We start from the raw sequence: 21,887 nt of genomic DNA, 5'->3' as shown, positions 1-21,887 counted from the left end.
ACAAAATAATGGATGGATGGATGGATGGATGGATGGATGGATGGATGGATGGATGGATGGATGGAATTATAGATGGATGGATGGATGGATGGATGGATGGATGGATGGATGGATGGATGGATGGATGGATGGATGGATGGATGGATGGAATTATAGATGGATGGATGGATGGATGGATGGATGGATGGATGGATGGATGGATGGATGGATGGATGGATGGAATTATAGATGGATGGATGGATGGATGGATGGATGGATGGATGGATGGATGGATGGATGGATGGATGGAGTTTTGTTTCCACCGAGACTCAGTTTAGGTTTATGTGGAGATCTTATGTTCTCCCTATGAAACTGAAGAGAACAAATCAGGAAACACACTTTCAGACTGTTTACTGTAAATTCTGATCAGGATACATTCAGATTTCAACCCAAACCAGTGAAAAGGTGTTGATGTTCAGCAAAGCTTCACACCGATCAGAACATAAAGCATGAAGAGCAGAGCTTCACGATGAAGACTGAGAAGTAAACACTGAAGCCAGGACTCAGGACGTGAGACACCTTCATTTCTGAGACAGTCTTGGTTAGTCCCCACATCTCCATTCACAAATTTATCAATAATTCACTAACATCACAGAGACGTTCTTGTGGTCCTAAAAATGTCTGGATCAGAGTCTCATTTCAGAAACCCACTCAGAGAGGCTTTTATTCTGATAAGATCAGAATGTTGCACAATAAATCCTTCAGAAACCAGGAGACCAGCTCCGGTCCCTGCAAGACCTGAATCCAACCAGACGTCAGACAGACAATGTCTCCTCATCAGAGTCCAAATACAGACAGACTCTTCAGGTCCCCCTCCTGGTTCTGGTCTATCTCTCAGAGCTGATCTTGTACCGCAGGACAAAGTAGGCTATGATCCTCAGAGAGAAGAAGAAGATGGCGAGGACGATAAAGTCCAGGTAGAGTTTGGCATCCAGCATGTCGAGCTCCTTCAGGATGGCCTCGGACGTCTGAAAGTGACACGTGTCGTCTTCATCACAGTGTAGATCCTCTCGATCCAGACCATAGATGGACAAGATGGCACCCTCGAAACCATACCTAAAACACAGCCGAGGCAGCCAATGTCAGTCAGTCAGACAACAGCGCCCCCTGCTGCAAAAACAGCTACTCATCAACTTCATGATCCTGCAACTGCTTCAGCTGACATGAACTATCACCAGCTGTTCTAACCGATACAATATATTCAGTATATTTACACAACCATACTTTTAGGTTTCTGTCAAGCAACACCCCCACCTGACGTAGGAGATGTAAGACATCCACTGCAGGTACCAGGGGATGGTGTCAAAGCTGACGAAGAACCCTGAGAACAACAGGACCGGGATCGCCGTGACCGGACCAACAAATGTGGCCACCTGCAAGAAGCAAATACACCTGAGTAAGGTTTCCGTGGAAACACACTCGACAATACACAGGTGAGGACAGTGAACCGACCTGCAGCGAGGTGGAGGCAGCTCCGATCAGCAAACCCAGACTCTGAGCCACCAAAGACGTAAGGACTCCTAGGGACAGGAAGAGGAAGAAACGGCCGGCGTCCGGAGGCTGAGCCGTCATCCAGTAAACAATGCTGCAGTACACCACCGGGAAGACCATCTGAAATAAAGACCACCACCACAGTTTCTTCATCTGTCCATCAACTGATCTTTTACCTGACATTTCAGAATTTATCAGCACAGGTCGTACTACCCTGATGGGACTGGAAGGATAAAATTGTCTTATGTTGTGTTTTCAGGCTGTAGCTGTGCTGAAGACGTTTTCTTGATAAACATATTCTGCCTGTGGAACAAAGAAAACTGCAGCTGCTGCTGTGTGTCTAGACCTTACCTGGAAGGGGAGGTCAGCCATGGTCTTAGCCAGGTAGTATGCCTTCAGACTGTACCAGTAGTTCAGGTGTTCCCTCAGGAAAACTCCCAACTCCAGAGGAACTGAGCACAGACACATGGGAGGACAAAGACACTCTGCTACTACAGCTACCGAGGAACCAGAGGTTCCCTGGTCCAGATGATTATGTTTCTGAGAATGACCTGAGGACTCACATGTTAGCACTGTGGGCATGAGGGCAGCGAACATGAGGAACAGCATGGAGAAGAAGAGGAAGCCCGAGTTACTCAGAACCTTCTTGGCCTCATTCCCGATGCCCAAGTACAGTAGGCCGATCAGAACTCCGATCCCGATGTGAGAGGAGATCCTGAGGTGGGTCAGCACCTGCTCAGCCCATCGTAGCGTTACACAGATACAGGAGAAAAAATTTGGTAAATGTTCATTAGCTTGATACTAAAAATCCTCATCTGACTTCCTGTAAACCAGCTGCTGGTAAATAAAGTTTTATTGAATACAGATTCTTTCAAACGTCTAGTAAAATGTCAGATATTTGGGTAGAAAGAAATCGGAAAAAATATTTTCAACTTTTTTTCACACATATTGTTATCCTGCTTAACTGACTAATACTTTGTTGAAGCTCCTCTTGATTCAGTTTCAACAATCAGTCTTCTTGATTTCACACCTACTATCAGTTCTAATGAACCGGATCAACCTGAACAGAACTTCGGCTCTCCTGGTAGGACTTTATTTGCTCATATGCATCCTTGAGCTAAAGGATGTCATAGTTTGCAATGAGGTTAAACTGGATCAGAGGGGGATTGATACCTCATTTTACAAAGGTATCAGTCAGGACAAAGAAACAAACAAAATCCACAGCATTATTTATACACTGAGGTACAGTCACCAATACTGGACATTTCTCCAACACTGATAAACAAGATTAGACTCAAACCAGTCCAGCACTGATGGATCTACAGGAAATTCCAAGTACCGTTCGTGTTCTGCATGGAACAACAGTCTCTATATGTCTGGACTTATGAGTTTGGTTGTGAGACAGAATCATTTTTGTCAAAACAAAACATCCAAGGCTGCCTAAAGTTTCCCATAAGCTTGTGGAAGAATGTGTTCTGGCCAGTTGAAACCAAACTGGGACTGTTGGGCCGTAATTCCAGAAGCTATGGTTCATGATGCTGCTATGGTGGTGGCAGCATCTTGCTTTGGGACATCAGGCTGTGCAAACCTGTGCCACCAAGTTATTGCAGTTTTTATAATTTGAATCTAACAAGTTAATTTGTTTTTATTTGAGATAAAGGTTAAATTATACGTAGAACCGTTTGTTCAAATAATTTATTGGTCTCAGTTTTTACATCCCGTAAAACTGCATTTAAAACTGAAGTTCTAATTTTAGTTAGGATAAATGAGAAATCAGATAATCTCAGATAATCTATGTGTCGTATTGTTTTTAGACGGATGATCCCAAACCTTTGCTGTGAAATTAGCTGATTATTGATTATAATGAAATCGATCATTTAAGGGAGTTCAGAGAAGAGTTTCCACCCTCAGCTTTGTTTTACATGTGTCAGACTAAAATCTGAGCTGGTGGTGGAAAGCGTCCAGCAGCTCCTGGGGGACACCAGCATCCTCACCGAGTCTCTGAGGATGCTGAGGAAAGTCCTCCTGAACAGGATGCAGAACTGAGTCTTGCAGCTGGCTGAGAAGCTGTGACAACCTTCAGATGAAGAACTCTCCTGAACAGAGCAGAAACATTCAACTGTAAGAACTCACCCCAATGCTCTGAGTGTTTTTATTTTACTGTCTGATTATTCCAGGCCTCTGGTGACAGTCACAGATCAGTTTCATGATTTCAGTCCTGACTGAGAGCCTGGAGGTGTTTTTTTCTACCTCCTGCCACAGGAGGGGTTGGACGCTGGTGTCTCCGTTCAGCTGTGTCTGATGGTCCTCCTCAGACTTCCTGTTCTGAACTGCCTTCACCAGCCTCACCATCTGGTCACCATACTCCCCCGAGGCAACCTCCATGACTATAGAGAAGACAAACAGAACAATGAAGGAGGACAGGTGATAGCTGGTTTACATGATGGCAGGAACTGGAAACCAAGAGGACACCTGCTTCTGCAGAGTCCCGGTTCCAACATGGAGACTGAACTGCATCCCTGCAGCATTAAAGAGACTACAAAGGAATAGCCTGATGTCTTGGACTGGGCTATGTGAAGTAGCTATGAGTCGTCAGTGTCTAACTTGCTGCAGGCAGTAGTCGAAGTGATTTTGGTTTAAGATCAGGTTTGAATTTTCTAATCAGAGATCATCAGACCCGTTTCTCTTGAGCTACCTCTTACAGTACATCTGGGTGGGGCTTCTGAATCCGAGTTTCAACTCAAACAGACTCGTGTCCTTAGTAAAATGGCACTGACATTCACAGGTAGGCTGAGAATGGAGATCCCACAATGGGTAAAGACATACCATCTGATCCCCTGTTTCAAAAGAGCGAGACCACCACCTCAACCTTCCAATCCAAAGGCTAACCTCCATGCAAAAACTCAGACAGGTCAACCAAGACAACATCTATGATCCTGAGAGCGGATCATGGATGGAGATCTCACCAACCAGAGTCTTTCTACTCAGTTGTTTTAACCCCCTCAGGGACCTCAGCACCAGTGATGGGCAAGCTTTCCTCCACCCAGGCTCCTCAAATGGCTCCTCAAAAATAAAACAGTTAACTTTAGAAGAACATAAAGGTTCTCCTTCCTATACCTGCTTTAATCTCACCTGAGGTGAACACCACCTTGCCATCAAAGTAAACAAAGCACCTGATGGTATGCCAGAATCCCTCTAATGTTCTGCTCTGCCTGGCCTACAGTTGTTGATGAAGTCCTTCTTGAGCCTGATTCCTCCCCCTCAGGTCCAAACTGAGATCATTCTTCCTGCTATCTGCTACACAGAAGATACTGTCAGAACTTCTCCTTATAATCCCGGTTCCCAGGTCTGGCAATGGGTCTTGGTATGTGATTCATGCAGTGACTGTGTTGGTGTTCTTACTGAAGTCAGCCGGGTTGTGGTAGGTGGGACAGTTCAGTCCAAGGTTCTGCAGGTATGGAACCAGACTGGACACTTTTCCTCTGTAGATGCACTGACCTTGACTCAGCACATAGAGCTGAAACACACAGACACAGTCCTATTGGTCAAAAACTTTCAGCAGATTTTTGTTCTTTCTTTCTTGTTTTTGCTCATTTGAAACGCATCCAGTTTCAGTGAATAGAATAGAATAGAATGTCTTTAATGCCATTGTTCATGTACAACAAAATAATTCCAGTTTCATTAAAAAAACAACAAAAAATATTGACTGGATCACATGTTTAGTCCAATTCTGACCCGACCTCAGAAGCTGTTTCTGTGTTCATTGGTTCCTGCTCTAATTGTTCTGAAGCTGTTCAAACAGACGTCTACCAGGATGTGATGGTCTGTGCCCTCAAAAGGCAGCAGGAGTGGTTCAGGTTTTCTAGGGAGGGCAGAGGGCAAGCAAACTCTGAGAGTTTCTTTATAATTTGATGCAAAGTTTTCAGTAAATCTGATGAAGGAAGCTGATGGTACCACCTAGTGGATCAGACCTTAAAGGTGAGTTATAGAATAGTGCCCGGCTGCATCCGAAGCGCTTGGTTCTCCTAAATAAAGCGCAACTCTATCGTTAATCTATTTTCTCTCACCCCGACACTAAAATGAATCACAAGGATGAGCCATAAAATTTTACATAGTTTTTTTTGCACAAGAAATAGGGCATGTTTTTTCCTTTGTGTGGTCTAGAAATAATGTCCAGCACAAAGGCTTTCAGCTCCTGGAGCCGTACAGAGTTGCTGGATCTCAGAGCCTTGTTGGGTCTTACAGTAGTGTTGAGTGTCTGCAGCTACATGTCATTGGTGCGTTGAGTCGATGAGTTTGCTTTCCTTGCCTCACCTTATCAAAAAGCTCGAAGAGCTTGGCACTGGGTTGATGAATGGTGCAGATGACGGTCCGTCCTCCCCGAGCCAGAGCTTTGAGAAGAGAGACGACTTGGAAACAAGACGAACTGTCCAAACCACTAGAAGGCAAACAGACCCAAGAACAACGGTTGTATTTGTGTTTTCTCAGAAAGACAATGTGAGGTCCACGTGATCCAAACAGCTCAATGTGTCTTCAACTTCCATGGACTCAAAAAAAAATGTAACTGCTCAGTGATATCAGCAGAACCAGCTGGGCGCTAATCAATAATTGAACCAACCAGGAAAACCAGAAAGCAGTTTACATTTACATTACAGTTTTAAAATAGAAGAAGAATAGTTGTTATTAAAATGATCTTCGGAACCTTCAGGCTGCAAACGTTTTCTCACCTGGTGGGTTCATCGAAGAACATGACCGGAGGATTGTTGACGAGCTCCAGAGCTATGGCCAGCCTCTTTCTCTGACCCCCTGATAGGTGGAACGTTCTCGTTTTAGTACAATCCAACAGACCCAGAGCTGTCAGGATCTCCTGGACCTGATGGAGCCGAAAACAGAAACAGACCTCTGGACAGACTCTGATGTCAGAATCGGAGCAAGGAACCTGTATGAAGGCAAAACCTACCATCTCCCTTCGAGCTTCCTCCTTCTCCTGCAGCTTCAGGTTGGCTGAAACCTGCAGAAACACACCGATTTCACGTCTGCATCATCTGGACCTGAACTGCACCACAGAAAAAGGTGTAAGATCTGCCAAGAGGGGTAGGGATGGTTCTGAAGAGGGGTAGGGATTGTACTGGCATGATCACTGAGACCAGAAATGTTCTTTTGTGTTTTAACCTCTGGCTCATGTTGATACAAGTATTTATTTACAGTACAGCCTACAGTCCACTAGATGGCACACTATAGAATCATGGGCTCATAATATTTGATCAAGACAATGAAGCAGGTTAGTGTTTGGTTCATTTCCAGATCAATTTTATGATTTAGCTTTTTCACCAATTATTTTACTATGTTCTGCAGTCGTGGTGGCGCCGTACCTCACCTCCTGGGTACAACAAGTGGTAGGACATGGGTTACAGCGTGGTGAAGGAGTGGGTATCAGATGTAACCGATCTGGTTCTGTAGCTGCTATTTAAAACCTAACAATCAAAAATGTTGGACGTTTGGCCAAACACTTGGCCTAATCATCTTTATGTTGAATCTGGATGTGTTGCTCTAATGCGTGACGATTTCCAAAACAATTACAGAAAAGTTGTATTTAACCACTCTGACCTCTGACCGTAATAATAAAAGCAATATCATTATGGGTTTAAGGTGTTTTTATCTGTAATTTAACGAAACGTTGAAAAGTTAAGCCATCTGGTCCCATGGTTAATGGGTTACATTTAATTCTGCTGTGTCCCAAAATCTTGTTTTATGATGATAAAAACGTACACCAGCGTTGGTTTTGACGTTTTATGGAACCAGAAGGAACTAAACAGAGGACAACCTTTCTCTAAAAGACCAGAAGTCCTGATCTTCCTGACATTCTTCTTTGTTCCTAACAGGTTGACATTTGTGGAAATTGTTTGAAAACTGTAAAGTGTTACAGGTTTAGCATTTTATTATGTTTCTGGTTTTATTTAAACCTTTTTTACACAAATCTATTAGTTTCATCCATAACTGAACAACATGTTCTCATGAAGGACAGTAAGGAGTTCATCTGTCATTAGTCCTGCTGAGACTAATGACAGATGACAGGGACTAATTTCCTCTTTTGACGCCATTCATTATACAAATAAAACAAATCTTAAAGTAAACATAACATGACAATACCATCGGAGTGCTGTTGTTCTCCATTTCCTTTAAAACATGAATTACGTAGTCTGTTCTAAAAAACCTTCTGATTGGTCAGTTTTAGAGGTCTGTAGGAGGTCATTATCAACTGCCGCAAACACTGACAGCATGTGGTGAGGTGATAGACGGATCTCGTAAAACATCAGCCTTGATTGGGACCTTTGCCTTGAAGACCTGACTAATTTGCAGAGGAACAGAGAGTTTGGGGGCTGCATGGTGGACCAGTGATTTGTACTGGAACAAGACCTTGGATTCAAATATCAGCTGGGATCTTCTGTGTGGAGTTTGTATTTTTCTCCCTATATGGAGGGGCTTTTCAGCAACCTGCATGTTAAGATTGCTGGAGGTGTTTTGGTGAGTGTATGCATGATTGTCTGAACATTACCAAGTGATGGACTGATGACCCATTCTGGTGTCTCACCCAGTCACTGCTGGGTGAGACAGCTTTAGAGAAAACTCCTGAAGGTTTGCTGTGAAGGATTTTCAGACCATTTTTCTGTTACTCAGGACAGAAACTAAGGTTGTGGGTTCTCCTACCATCATGGCTTCCTGCACGGTGAGGTGTGGGAGCAGCATGTCATCCTGCATGATGTAGCAGGAAACCTTCCGGAAGGAGCGTAGGTCTCTGGGTAGACCGTTGATCAGGATCTCCCCCTTCATCCCCGTCTCCCTGTTTGAAGATGAACGACTCAGTGATTTATAAAGCCTGATCACTCAGACCTCCACAGAACCTGATCAGTGTGAGGATAAAAAAAGCCTCCAGCTCACCTGTATCCCGCCAGGATATTCATGAGCGTGGACTTTCCGGCTCCCGAGGGCCCCATGATGGCCACCAGGTCCCCGCTGGTGAATTTCCCAGAGATACCTTTGAGCAAAGTTTTGTAACCTGAAACAAGACAGAAACAATGAGTCTGCAGGTTCCCAGCAGCACCCAGAGCAGCTCTTTGTCCTCCAGTCCATGGCTCTGGTTTCAGACCCGTTTTCTCTCTGTCTGGTTTCACCGGCACAGATTCAGTTTAACTCAACCAGCTGATCTCTGACTTAACAGCTCAGGCTGTGGGATTTATTTTATATAAAGAGGAGGAGATGTTCTGATTCCAAACTTTCAGCAAACAAGGTTCTAACAGTTGGTTTGATTGAAGTTTTAAAATATATAGAAATAAAAATGGATTGTTTCCTTTTGACTTTTACTTCCTGTCAGAACCCAGACAGGAAAACATACTGGAGCATATTTATCTCAGGCAGGTGGATCTCAACCTGGTTTGTTCCTAAAGAAGTATCTGGGAACATCTCTGAGAATCTCCAGTTTTACACCAGATGTGAGAAAATCATTAAAAAAAACAACGTTCCTCAGAGAAAGGAGGTGAGTTGACGTTTGTATTCTTCTCTCTGCAGAGCAGAACATCATGAAACCATTCCTGAAATCTGGAGCAATTTCAGGGAGCAGCCTACGGTGGACAGCAGTGATCTCCACTCCTTCAGTCTGCTCTGCATCAAGAACCATCATTCATCAGTTGACAGAACCTCAAGGAGCAGGGATTACTTTGGAGAACCTCGGTCCAGCTCTACAACACAGAGGTGCAGAAAAGATCCCTGATGGTAACCTTGTCCTGAAGCGGCTTCAGCTTCCCTGGGCTTGGAGGCCTCTGGGGTGGACCATCACACAGCGGGAACCTGGATCAGATGGATCAGTAACCAGTGCCTGCAGCCAGTGACTGGGATAGTGTGAGGATTGTATCAGGACCCTTAGAAAAGCTCATTTCCTCTTGATGGCAGATTTAATGCAGAAATGTCTGGCAAAGATCTGCTGCATTCAGGAACACATCATTTTCACACATTTCTCACCCAGACTGTGGAAAACCACAAAAACACATTCTAAAGGCCAAGCTGAGGAAGAAGAGGGTACGGCTGCTGGAAGGACCTGTCTCCAGTAGAGAATGTTGGAGATGACAGAAAGGCTGTAGTTGTTGAGAGAAGGAATGGGAATGCTTCAGACGGGGAAAAACTGCTCTGAACAACTTCAGTGGAATGTGTTGCTGCCTGAAACACGGGATGAGTGTTTCTTAGCAGGTGGACAGATAGTCTTAAAGCTCTTCACAGGTCGATCATACCCCAGGAGTATGATCGACAACTGTAGTACAACCTGTAGTACAACCTGTAGTATACAACCTCTTTATCTATCCATCCACTAATCCAAAATTGGCTCTGTGAAGTACCAGGTCCAGGAGGGAAACGCAGAAAATATCCAACAACATTAGCAGGTGTTATGATGAAGTAATAAGTAATTGTTCATTTTCAGTCAGTGGTCATAATGTTATGCCAGATTGAGTCCGTCCAGATAGTTCTGGATTTGTCTCTGCTCCCAGAGGGAGGTGCCCAGGAAGCCTCATGACTGCAGATCAAGTTCTAAACTCCAGAACGAAGAACGGTGCTGCTCCAGCTTCTAAATACCAGAAGCTGGAGCAGCAAATCTCCACCAGACGAAGCAAACTTAGACCTTGAAACAATGAGAAATGTTTCTGCCACCTGCTGCAGATTAAATGGTTGCAGGAACAACCTTCAAAAACCTGCTTCTCATCACCTACCTTCAGCAATTTAGCCACATTGACCCGTAAAATTTAAAAAACATTTGTATTACAGCTTATTTAGCAGCTAAATTAGCATTTAACCAACTGCAGACCAGATGCAGCCAACCAACAACTGGAGCTGAACACCACCAACCTGCACAGCATGCCCAGACACGTGCACTTCTGCACACTCGCATCACACACAGGAGTGGGGAGGAAAACAGCTGTAACTTTTGTTGTTAACAGAACTTGTTCAGAACTGTTGTGGTATGGATCGTCTAAGGTGGAGGCCTTGGGGGTCCGATTCCCAAGGCCTCTGCCTTGGTGTTTAGCTAATGTCCTTTGAAATAGGGGACACTCGTACTTGTAGTCTTCCGCTTCATCCGGGTCGCGGGGGCAGCAGACTCAGCAGAGACACCCAGACGTCCCTCTCCCCAGACACCTCCTCCAGCTCCTCCGGGGGGAGCCCAAGGTGTTCCCAGGCCAGCTGAGAGACATAGTCCCTCCAGCGTCCCCTGGGCCGTCCCCTGGGCCTCCTCCTGGTGGGACGTGCCTGGAACACCTCCCAAGGAAGGCGTCCAGGAGGCATCCGGTATAGATGCCCGAGCCACCTCAACTGGCTCCTCTCGATGTGGAGGAGTAGCGGCTCTACTCCGAGCTCCTCACCCTATCTCTAAGGGAGAGCCCGGCCACCCTACGGAGGAAGCTCATTTCAGCCGCTTGTATCCGGGATCTCGTTCTTTCGGTCATGACCCAAAGTTCATGGCCATAGGTGAGGGTAGGAACGTAGACCGACCGGTAAATCGAGAGCTTAGCTTGTCAGCTCAGCTCTCTCTTCACCACAACGGACCGGCACAGCGCCCCCATTACTGTGGCAGCCGCACCGATCCGTCTGTCGATCTCCCGCTCCATTCTTCCCTCACTCGTGAACAAGACCCCGAGATACTTGAACTCCTCCACTTTAGGCAGGAACTCCCCTCCAACCTGAAGAGGACACATTTATCTAAAATATCTGACTGAACACATACAGATCCTTCTCAAAAAATTAGCATATTGTGATAAAGTTCATTATTTTCCATAATGTCATGATGAAAATTTAACATTCCTATATTTTAGATTCATTGCACACTAACTGAAATATTTCAGGTCTTTTATTGTCTTAATACGGATGATTTTGGCATACAGCTCATGAAAACCCAAAATTCCTATCTCACAAAATTAGCATATCATTAAAAGGGTCTCTAAACGAGTTATGAACCTAATCATCTGAATCAACGAGTTAACTCTAAACACCTGCAAAAGATTCCTGAGGCCTTTAAAACTCCCAGCCTGGTTCATCACTCAAAACCCCAATCATGGGTAAGACTGCCGACCTGACTGCTGTCCAGAAGGCCACTATTGACACCCTCAAGCAAGAGGGTAAGACACAGAAAGACATTTCTGAACGAATAGGCTGTTCCCAGAGTGCTGTATCAAGGCACCTCAGTGGGAAGTCTGTGGGAAGGAAAAAGTGTGGCAGAAAACGCTGCACAACGAGAAGAGGTGACCGGACCCTGAGGAAGATTGTGGAGAAGGGCCGATTCCAGACCTTGGGGGACCTGCGGAAGCAGCGGACTGAGTCTGGAGTAGAAACATCCAGAGCCACCGTGCACAGGCGTGTGCAGGAAATGGGCTACAGGTGCCGCATTCCCCAGGTCAAGCCACTTTTGAACCAGAAACAGCGGCAGAAGCGCCTGACCTGGGCTACAGAGAAGCAGCACTGGACTGTTGCTCAGTGGTCCAAAGTACTTTTTTCGGATGAAAGCAAATTCTGCATGTCATTCGGAAATCATGGTGCCAGAGTCTGGAGGAAGACTGGGGAGAAGGAAATGCCAAAATGCCAGAAGTCCAGTGTCAAGTACCCACAGTCAGTGATGGTCTGGGGTGCCGTGTCAGCTGCTGGTGTTGGTCCACTGTGTTTTATCAAGGGCAGGGTCAATGCAGCTAGCTATCAGGAGATTTTGGAGCACTTCATGCTTCCATCTGCTGAAAAGCTTTATGGAGATGAAGATTTCATTTTTCAGCACGACCTGGCACCTGCTCACAGTGCCAAAACCACTGGTAAATGGTTTACTGACCATGGTATCACTGTGCTCAATTGGCCTGCCAACTCTCCTGACCTGAACCCCATAGAGAATCTGTGGGATATTGTGAAGAGAACGTTGAGAGACTCAAGACCCAACACTCTGGATGAGCTAAAGGCCGCTATCGAAGCATCCTGGGCCTCCATAAGACCTCAGCAGTGCCACAGGCTGATTGCCTCCATGCCACGCCGCATTGAAGCAGTCATTTCTGCAAAAGGATTCCCGACCAAGTATTGAGTGCATAACTGTACATGATTATTTGAAGGTTGACGTTTTTTGTATTAAAAACACTTTTCTTTTATTGGTCGGATGAAATATGCTAATTTTGTGAGATAGGAATTTTGGGTTTTCATGAGCTGTATGCCAAAATCATCCGTATTAAGACAATAAAAGACCTGAAATATTTCAGTTAGTGTGCAATGAATCTAAAATATATGAATGTTAAATTTTCATCATGACATTATGGAAAATAATGAACTTTATCACAATATGCTAATATTTTGAGAAGGACCTGTATGTAACAGAACCTGACCAACACTATCTGTTGGAATTCAGCTTTATTCTAAGACCTGAATCTATGGAGTCCATTTAATCCATTTTGATGATCCTATGGATCCTGGATCTTCAGGTAAACCAGATGCTGGGAAGAAAATCTGAGCTGTGTGTTTGTCTCGTATAAAAACCTGATTTGTGTTTATTGTTTTGAAATGGGTAAAAGCATCATCATTCGAAACGCGACTGAAAGCAGCTGTGCTGACACTGAGCTGGTGGAAAAGCAGGTGAAACCGACGTATCGCAGCACAGATCAGAACTCTCTGTTCCTGCAGCTCCGTCTTTGTTCCAGTCTGAAAAGCTGAAACATGATCCGAACTTTTCTGTTCACATTCTGAGTCACAGCTGATCAGAAAAAGTCTCTCTTTCCGCTTATTCCTCTTTTGATGGGAAGTTTGTCAATAACCAGAAGACTAAATAAATCCAACTCAAGAGTCTCTGATTATAATCTGACAGTTTAACAAACACAATGCAAGTGTCTTCTAGGCCTCTGCAGACTCATCAAATAGTTTTTCCTTCATCACAGAGAAATTCCTCTCAGAGCTTCTTAATCTGACCTGCAGTTATTTCCAGCAGGAGACACTGGGTGAGATTAACAGATTACATCTTGTTAATCCAGCAGGAACACAGACAGAGTTAGACCATTACATGCTGCTTCCTCTCCTACAGGTTCTCCATCTTTTCTGATGTCAAATGCAGCTTTAACGTGACTCTAGAACAGATCAGACATCAGCTGATCTCTGATTCTTCTCCAACTTTACTGTTTGGGCCACTGAGAAGTTCTGCTCCTTCACTGCAGAATATCAGATGATATGTCCTGATGCTGAGAAGATACATCGCAATCAGTTCAGCAACAGAACATCCTCAGACTCTTTATGCTTCTGACACCAGTTTGAGCAACTGGGGTTGGACCTCCAAGGCCTACACCTCCGACTGTTCCCCAACCGATTTTACACTTGTCACTGATGGCACCTATCTCAGGTGGTGAATCAACAGAAACATGGTCCTGTGTAGCTCTGCCTGCCCATCCAGAACCCATGGGTGAAGGTTAAACCATCAGGTGATAACCTACAAGCCTCCCCCCATAGGCTTGGCTCTAGGGGCGTGGCCTTGATGGCGCCAGTCCAGAGAAGGTAGCCCTGATGCCTTCATCTTGGTATCATTTCAAGAGTTACTGAATCATTTTGATCTCTCACTGAAAGCCACAATGCAAATGGAGGCCCTGCCAGGAACCAAACAGCTGAGAACAATACATCTGCTGGGGTTATGAAGACACCAAACCCTTTCATCAGGGTAAGATGGTGATTTGGATCGGTCTCAGGGCATTCTCATCAGACGGGAAATGTTGGATTTTTTAATGCTCTAAGTTTAAAAATCTTTAGATAGTTGAGTTGGAGTGGAAACAGAGCAGTTTCTTCTGAACGCCTTCCAGTGGAGAAATTCTAGAAATATCTGTCAGGATTGAGGCTTTGGGATAGATGTAGAACAACTGGTTTAAAAATTGGTTGAAATCCAATGGACCTGGGACAGAACATTAGGTAGGTACAGAAAATGGATAGATGGCCTGATAAAGGACAACCAGTACTCCGACCACTCTGACCAGTGGTCCTCATCAGTAAAATCAAATCTTATCTGATTCAGTTTGCCATCCAAGTCTGTGGTTATGTCTCAGTTCTACTGCTGTAAACAAAACCGCTGAAGATTATCCAGAACTTGTCAGGATTCTGATGTGCCTCCACTCCCCATGTTCCTGCTCTGGCTCCCCATGGCTGCCTGAACCCCTAATGCTGCTCACACAGGAGTTTTGGTCCAGCAGCAGTTGCTTAAACTCAGACTTACAGGCTGGTGACCCTTCTGGATCGCTGACCTCCTCAGAGGAACGTTGTCTGGTACCACCGTCCATAAAATTGATCTCAGTCCAGGCTTTTGAGGTTCCACCAGAAAGAGTACTGTAAATTTCGGACTATAAGCCGCTACATTTTTCACACACTTTGAACACTGTGGCCTATACAACGGTGCGGCTAATGCATGTTTTTTTTTATGCCGCCAAAAACATTTTGCTTAACATCCGGTGCGGCCTGTACAAGTACAACATTGGTTTTCTTTCTAAAATTAGAGCATGCGGCTTTTAATCAGGTGCGCTCTGTAGTCGGTAATTTACGATAATCTCTTCATAGAACACCTCCTCTCCAACCCGTAACTTCACTGACTTTTGACTGCTGGGAAGATTCTACTGAGACTCTGTCATTAAAACTGGTTTATCACTTTATCAGCTTGAAGTACAATTAAATTAACACTCCTCCAAAGTGTCATAAATCACTAGTCAGTAAATCATTTAAAAAAAGTTATTTGTTTCTGCTGCAGGAAACTGACCTGAGGAGATCAGCATCAGCAGCTGAAGTTTTTTGTGTCCCTGCAGCCAGCTAAGACCCTCTCAGGTGAGCTTCCTTACCTTTTTTCCTCCACCAGGGTCCCTCTCTGATTGAGTAGGAGACATCTTTAAACTCTATGTTGACTGCTGGTCTCCGTGGTAACGAGGAGAACCTCTGGGCCTCCGTCAGGATGTTGTCCACTTTCTTCAGGGGTCCATCCATCTTCTTCGGGTGTTTCTGCAGCAGCGGTGTCTGTTGGGTTCCCGTCGGATGCTTATTGATCACCTCTTCCAAACAGATGCACACTGTCCTGGGGTCCAGCATCAGGTCCGGGGGTCCATTGGTGTTCTGGAGGTGAGATGATGTTTGTTTCTAGTTTAATTTGTTCAGTGTTTATCTGCTGACCCAGTCCTCATTTTGTCTTGCAGAGAACAGTATTATTCCAGAATAAAGTGAGGTTGGTGCAGACTTTATTTTGGGAGGACATGTTGGTGCTTCAGCTGAAGAGCAATGAGTGTTTTCAGATTAGCAGGCAGCTGCTCAGCAGAGATCCTGTTTATGTGGAACTGTTTGAGACATTAATCTGTCCCAGAGGTTACTGTCGGACAGAAGAGTTCACTCTGAGCGAGCTCATCGTTGCTGTGAAGCACCACAACCAACCACAACACGCCACACACCTGGGAGTCTGAACATCACAGGTACTCCTGGACAATATCAAACTCGCAATTCAGCCATATCTCTCTGGTATACGTACATGTCAGTACGTTTCAAAGAAAATTGCTTTAGATCATCTTGAAAAACATGATCTGAAGCCAGAAATGGACTTTACCTTCTTGGCTTTATAGACAATCCCTGCTGCCACTGACTGTTCTGAAAGGTTGCACTAGGGGACGTACTGTCCAGACGCTCTACACTTTTAAAACGCAAACATGAAGACTAAAAATGATGATCGAGTTGTTTGATGTTAATATGGAAACTAACAGCTGGTACTGTACCTATTTAGGAACTTTAACTCAAGATAATTGAAAATACAAACACATTTCTTCCACACTGCCTCTAGTGGTCAGCTTTATATTGCAAACTAAAATGACTTCTGAGGACGTGGTCCAGAAACAAACAAAAGACAGATAAATCAGAGACTTGGGAGCTGATCTGAAACTAGATATAATGGCTCAGAACCAGAACTTTCTGTGATGAAGCAACTACATACAACTGTTAATAATCCAGTGTGTTTCTTTATGCTGTGAAATATCATATTTAGGCTGTCTCCAGAGGATGCTGATGGTGTGGACCATGTAAAACTGACCTCAGGTGGTTTTACCTGGTCAAGAGACACACTGAGCACGCCCAGACTCTTAGAGGAACCCTTCTTTCCAACACTGAAGCAACTGTTCATATTTTATTCATCCATGCTACTTTAAAGTCTGATTTTAATAATTCTTTCCTCATATTTGTCTCCACCTGTCTGAGGACCTGTCCAAATAAAATCCTTCAGCATCAGAGACAGAATCTCATAAAGAACTTAAGTCGACAGCTCAGTGTCTGCAGGACTGGAGCTCTGTCTGCTTCTTCTGCAGGACATTGCATGGGTTATTTCAGTGTCCAACACGTCTGCAGGAAAAACTACATGTGTGTGTGTTTAAAACTCACCATGATGATGGAATTGGTCACAGTTGGGTTATGCACAGACCAGGCGGCCATCAGACAGGCCATGGCAGACAGACTGCAGCCCTGTGATGTTCTCACTCTGAGGACACCCTCAGCACAGCCAGCAGGGAGGAATCAAGTCCCCGCCCCCTCAGTAATAACCACTCCCCCATACATTCTAGCCACGCCCACAATGATTCTCTGCAGCACAGAAATACTGTAAAACTGGTTCTCTAGATGAAATACTGAATTAATCTGGATAATTTCTGGTTTAGGACAAAAGAACAACAAGAGCCCCACACTTTGACCAACAACCACTCCCACTCCAACTAAATACAGAATAAATTAGGAAACTAAGTTCTGCTTAAAAAAGGACAGCTGGCAGCCCTGAGTCGTGACTCCACCTCTTGGACAAGGCAACGCAACACATTTCAGTAACAAGATGATTCAGTGCTTCACATGATACAAAAAACGTACACTGCAATGACAAAAACATGAAAAACTAAAGAGCAGTGGCACAATGAAGGAAAGAAAATCTGGACAACTGACTGAAATTAATTATGTTCCAGTTGTAAGGATTATGATTATTGATTAATGAACATTTATCAAAAATTATAATTAAAAATCATAATTCAGGAAAATAGTTTTCTCAACCAAAAATCATTGCTTACAAATAGAAATCATTGATGTCCTCTGGTGTTTGGATTATGGGCTCAAACCCGTTAATAATTAGAATGAGTTAATTATCATTAATATTGATCATTAATTAACCAAAACCACTAAATGTCAATGTTTAATCAACCGCTTCACCAATCGGTGGGGGAACTTTGACCTTATTTTCACAGATTAATCATTCCTGCATGAAATAAACACAAACTCTTCTCTTAAATAAATATGTGAGAATTTATTGAAGCCAAATAGCCCTGATATAATTACTACTCTGGTCCAGAAACCTTCACCTAACTAACAAGCACTGCTCTACACAAAGGGAATAATAATGACTACCTAACTAACAATAATGAAAAAAGAAAATATATGCGCATTGAGTGTCTATGAAGATCAAACCAGCAGTTTTATGGACAAAATGTGTAATTTGCTTTAACTTGGAAAAATAAGTCCTCCTGGTGCTGATGTCTCGATGGTGGCGATCAGCTGGTAGAAGGTGGTCTGCGCCCTTAGCCACTAGCAGCTGATTGCCCCAAATCTTGAACAAAGGGTCATAAAACTCTTAGTCAGGAACTCAGTGGAAAAACTCCAGTAATAAAACTGTGACAAAGGAGTGGTCAGGAGATGCCCAAACTGCAGCTGCTTTGAATGAAAAACTTTAATTTTCTAAAGTCCAACTTCTAACTCCTGGCTGATTGGGGATCCGCCGGACTAAACACACACCTTGCTGATGGCATCCGCACTCCGCGGTTCAGCTGCACAGCAAATCATAAGCAGCTCAGCATAAAACACTTCAGTCAGTATTTCATGCAACAAGTTGATACCTTGGTTTAACTCCTGGTAACTCACCTTCACTATGTCTCATCTTGCCCAGACCTCTAAATACACCTATCCGATTTAAAATGAAAAGAACAAAATTACTTTGACGTTGATTTCTTTTAGGCAGATCTGTGAGGAACCTGCAGTGATCAATTCCACTAAAGATGAACACATGGAGGAGTTTCTCCAGATCCTGCTGGACATTAGTCCTTTAATCCTGGAAATGTTCATCAGATGATAGAAGGCTGACAGCAACTTCACGCCCTTGAAGTCCATGTCTAGTTTGGGAACGCCCATTCCCACAGGCAGAGGTGCAGAAAAACTGCTGTTTGCTCTAATTTTTATGATTAAGTATAAAATGAATCAGGATCATTTTGGTTCAGTAATAAGAGGTGGAGCCTAATGTCCATTCAACACTGTAGCACCACTGGAAGTTAAAAACGACCATTTGGGGCTTTTAGATGAAATCTGTTGCAGTACGTGGAACCTGGAGGATTATTAATGTTTAGGGAAACATGCATATTATAGTGATATTAATGCACAAACTGATGGACCACACCTGTTTTGTGTTTGTCCTGCTGACAGCAGCTACAGTTCAGCTCATAGAAGGAATCGTTTGGACATTTTTGCCTTGAACTAATAAATTGTTTTTCACCCAAACCTCAGCTGCAGGTTTGGACGTCCTCTGCAGTTGAATCTGAATCAGCAGCTGTTTTATTGTGATAGAACATATATAAAGTAACAACTCAACATGCTGACTTCATTAGTCACACTATGAACAATATAAATAAGAGTCTTTCAGGAAAGTTCAGCTTTGATTTGAGCTTAAAGATCTATTTTGGTCAGTCAGTCATTTTCTACTGCTTATTCCATAGTGGGTCGCGGGGGAGCTGGTGTCTATCTCCAGCAGTCTATGGGTGAGAGGCGGGGTACAACCTGGACAGGTTGCCAGTTCATCACAGGGCAACACACAAACAACCATGCACACACTCATTCATACACCTAAGGGCAATTTAGAGAGACCAATTAACCTAACAGGCATGTCTTTGGACTGTGGGAGGAAGCCAGAGTACCCGGTGAGAACCCATGCATGCACGGGGAGAACATGCAAACTCCATGCAGATTATATGGTTACTATGGTGACAGGTGTGTAATCATTTGAAATTAAGCAGCAGAAACACAAATTCACACTTCAGTTCAACTTTTACTGAAAACATCATAAATTCTGTTTTACTGTCTTAAAGTTTTTACTTCAGACGCCAGATTGAGTCAAACGGACATAATGCGTTTGTGTTTTAATGTTCTTGTTCTGTGGTAAAGTCTAATGTGGTCATTTTTCCCTCACCTGTTCAGTGCTCCTCCTGCTGGCTGAACTGTGGTAATACAATAAAGAGAACCAAACCCAACAGAGGAAAACGGTTCATTTTCATATTCACACATTTTGAGACCGAAGTTTTGGTAAAAACAAAGACATTTAAATGTTTGGTCAATAGTTTTGAAAACAAAGCTGTCAGTTAAAAATGTGACATCCTCCACAAGAAGCTCACCCAACTCACAGGGCCAGTGTCCACCACTTGTCTTCCTGACTGAAGGCAGCAGCAGGTTTAGCTGGGGAGCATCTTCTCTTTCTCCAGAACCATCAGCCCCGGTGCCCCCCAGGGGTGTGTTCTCTCCCCACTCCTCTTGTCCATCTACACTAATGACTGGACCTCAGCGGACCCGTCGGTGAAACTCATGAAGTTTGCAGATGACACCACTGTTCCTGTTCTGATCCAGAACAGTGATGAGTTTGCATACAGGCAGGAGGTGGAACGGCTGGTACACTGGTGTGGTCAGAACCACCGGGAACTTAACCTGCTCAAGACAGTGGAGATGACGGTGGACATCCGAAGAACTCTCCCTAGACTGCCTCCGCTCACCATCCTCAACAACACTATCTACTGTGGATCATGTCTGATTTCAAGGAACCACCCTTTCTCTGAACCCGAGCTGGTCCCAAAAGCCCAGCAGAGACTGAACTTCCTGAGGCAACTCAAAGGGTCCAACCTTCCCCAGGAGCTGCTAGTCATCTTCTCCACTGCCATCATTCAGTCTGTCCTGTCTTCATCCATCTCAGTGTGGTTTGGATCATCCACCAAACAGGACAGGTCCAGACTGCAACAAATAATCAGGACTGCAGAGAGAATAATCAGGGCTGACCTTCCCTCCATCCAGGACTTATACAGGTCAAGGGTCAGGAAAAGAGTTGCTAAAATCTCTGCAGACCCCACACACCCTGCACATAAACTGTTCAGAGCTTTACCTTCAGGTGGCGCTACAGAGCACTGTTTACTAAAACCAACAGAGACAGTTTCTTCCTCCAGGATGTTTCTCGGATGAACTCTTGACAGTCAGAGCTCCAGAACAACACCAGGCAGACTTGGACTGGTCCCACATTATATTCTATTGGAAATTCAAATGTGTTTATATGTACATTTAAAAATAGTCTTTATTATTGAGAGCAAAGTGGACCAGAGTCTAATTCTCCGTTTGTCTGAACAAACTTGGAAATAAAGCGGATTCTGATATAATTGTACAAATATTATCCATCTGGGTGCCAGAATGGGATGTGGTTTTTTGCAAACATTTCTATTGACACGCAAACACTCTCAATCACAGCTGCTGTCTTCCTTTGACTAGGCCATTCTACCACATGAATCTGCTTCGATCTAAACCACCCTATCATTTCTCTGGTTGTACTGTATGTCCAGGGTGGTTGTCCAGTTGGAAGGTGAACCTTCATCGCAGTCTCAGGACTTCTGCAGCCTCCAACAGCTTTTCTTCCAGGACTGTCCTAGATTTAGCTCCATCCATCTCATCAACTCTGACAAGCTTTCCTATCCCTGCTGAAGAACTGCATCCCCACAGCATGATGCGGCCACTACCATGTTACAACATGGAGATGCTGTGTTCAGGGTGTTAATTTTCCACCACAGAGGCTAAAAGGGTCAGTTTTGATGTCATCTGAGCAGAGCACTTTCCTCCATGTTTGCTGTAGCTTCTCGATGGCTTGTGGGAAACTGCAAACAAGATTTCTTGCGGTTTTCCATCAAAAATGGTTTTCTTTGCCATAAAAGGTCAAATTTGTGGAGTACACAACTAACAGTTGTCATTCAACCTGAGCTGTAGATCTCAGTTACTCCAGAGTTACCATGGGTCTCCTTCCAAGAAACACAACTGGACCAAACTGTTGGAACCCCTCAGTTAATGAAAGAAAAACCCACAATGGTCACAGAAATAACTTGAATCTAACAAAGGTAATAATGAATAAAAATTCTATGAAAATGAACAAATGAAAGTCAGACGTTGTTTTTCAAACATGTTTCAACAGAATTATTTAAAAAATAATCTCATGAAACAGGCCTGGACATAAATGATGCTACCTTAACTTAATATTTTGT

The 21,887-nt window shown here is 44.0% G+C and overlaps 1 protein-coding gene across 2 annotated transcripts; it reads right to left on the bottom strand.

Moving 5' to 3' along the window:
- Positions 1-373: 373 nt before the first annotated feature.
- abcg1 (ATP-binding cassette, sub-family G (WHITE), member 1) lies at positions 374-17,082 on the bottom strand. Of its 2 annotated transcripts, XM_047390955.1 has the most exons (15): positions 16,966-17,082; positions 15,396-15,663; positions 8,470-8,587; positions 8,239-8,371; positions 6,491-6,541; positions 6,258-6,403; positions 5,845-5,968; positions 4,933-5,047; positions 3,781-3,917; positions 3,525-3,626; positions 2,094-2,262; positions 1,882-1,982; positions 1,492-1,650; positions 1,294-1,412; positions 374-1,095 (listed from the first exon to the last, which is right to left on the bottom strand). In XM_047390955.1, exons 1-15 carry the CDS (start codon positions 17,026-17,028, stop codon positions 867-869), a joined length of 2,034 nt encoding a protein of 677 aa, XP_047246911.1. In that variant the 5' UTR covers positions 17,029-17,082; the 3' UTR covers positions 374-866. The 2 variants fall into 2 exon arrangements, with proteins under 2 accessions (XP_047246911.1, XP_047246910.1); XM_047390954.1 differs by having other exon boundaries at positions 6,258-6,541.
- Between the last annotated feature and the right edge of the window lie 4,805 nt (positions 17,083-21,887).

Source organism: Girardinichthys multiradiatus, chromosome 18, assembly GCF_021462225.1.
Source record: "Girardinichthys multiradiatus isolate DD_20200921_A chromosome 18, DD_fGirMul_XY1, whole genome shotgun sequence".
Classification (NCBI taxonomy): Eukaryota; Metazoa; Chordata; class Actinopteri; order Cyprinodontiformes; family Goodeidae; genus Girardinichthys; species Girardinichthys multiradiatus.
Note: the sequence above shows the minus strand (reverse complement) of the source record. Positions and strands in the feature narration are given on the sequence as shown.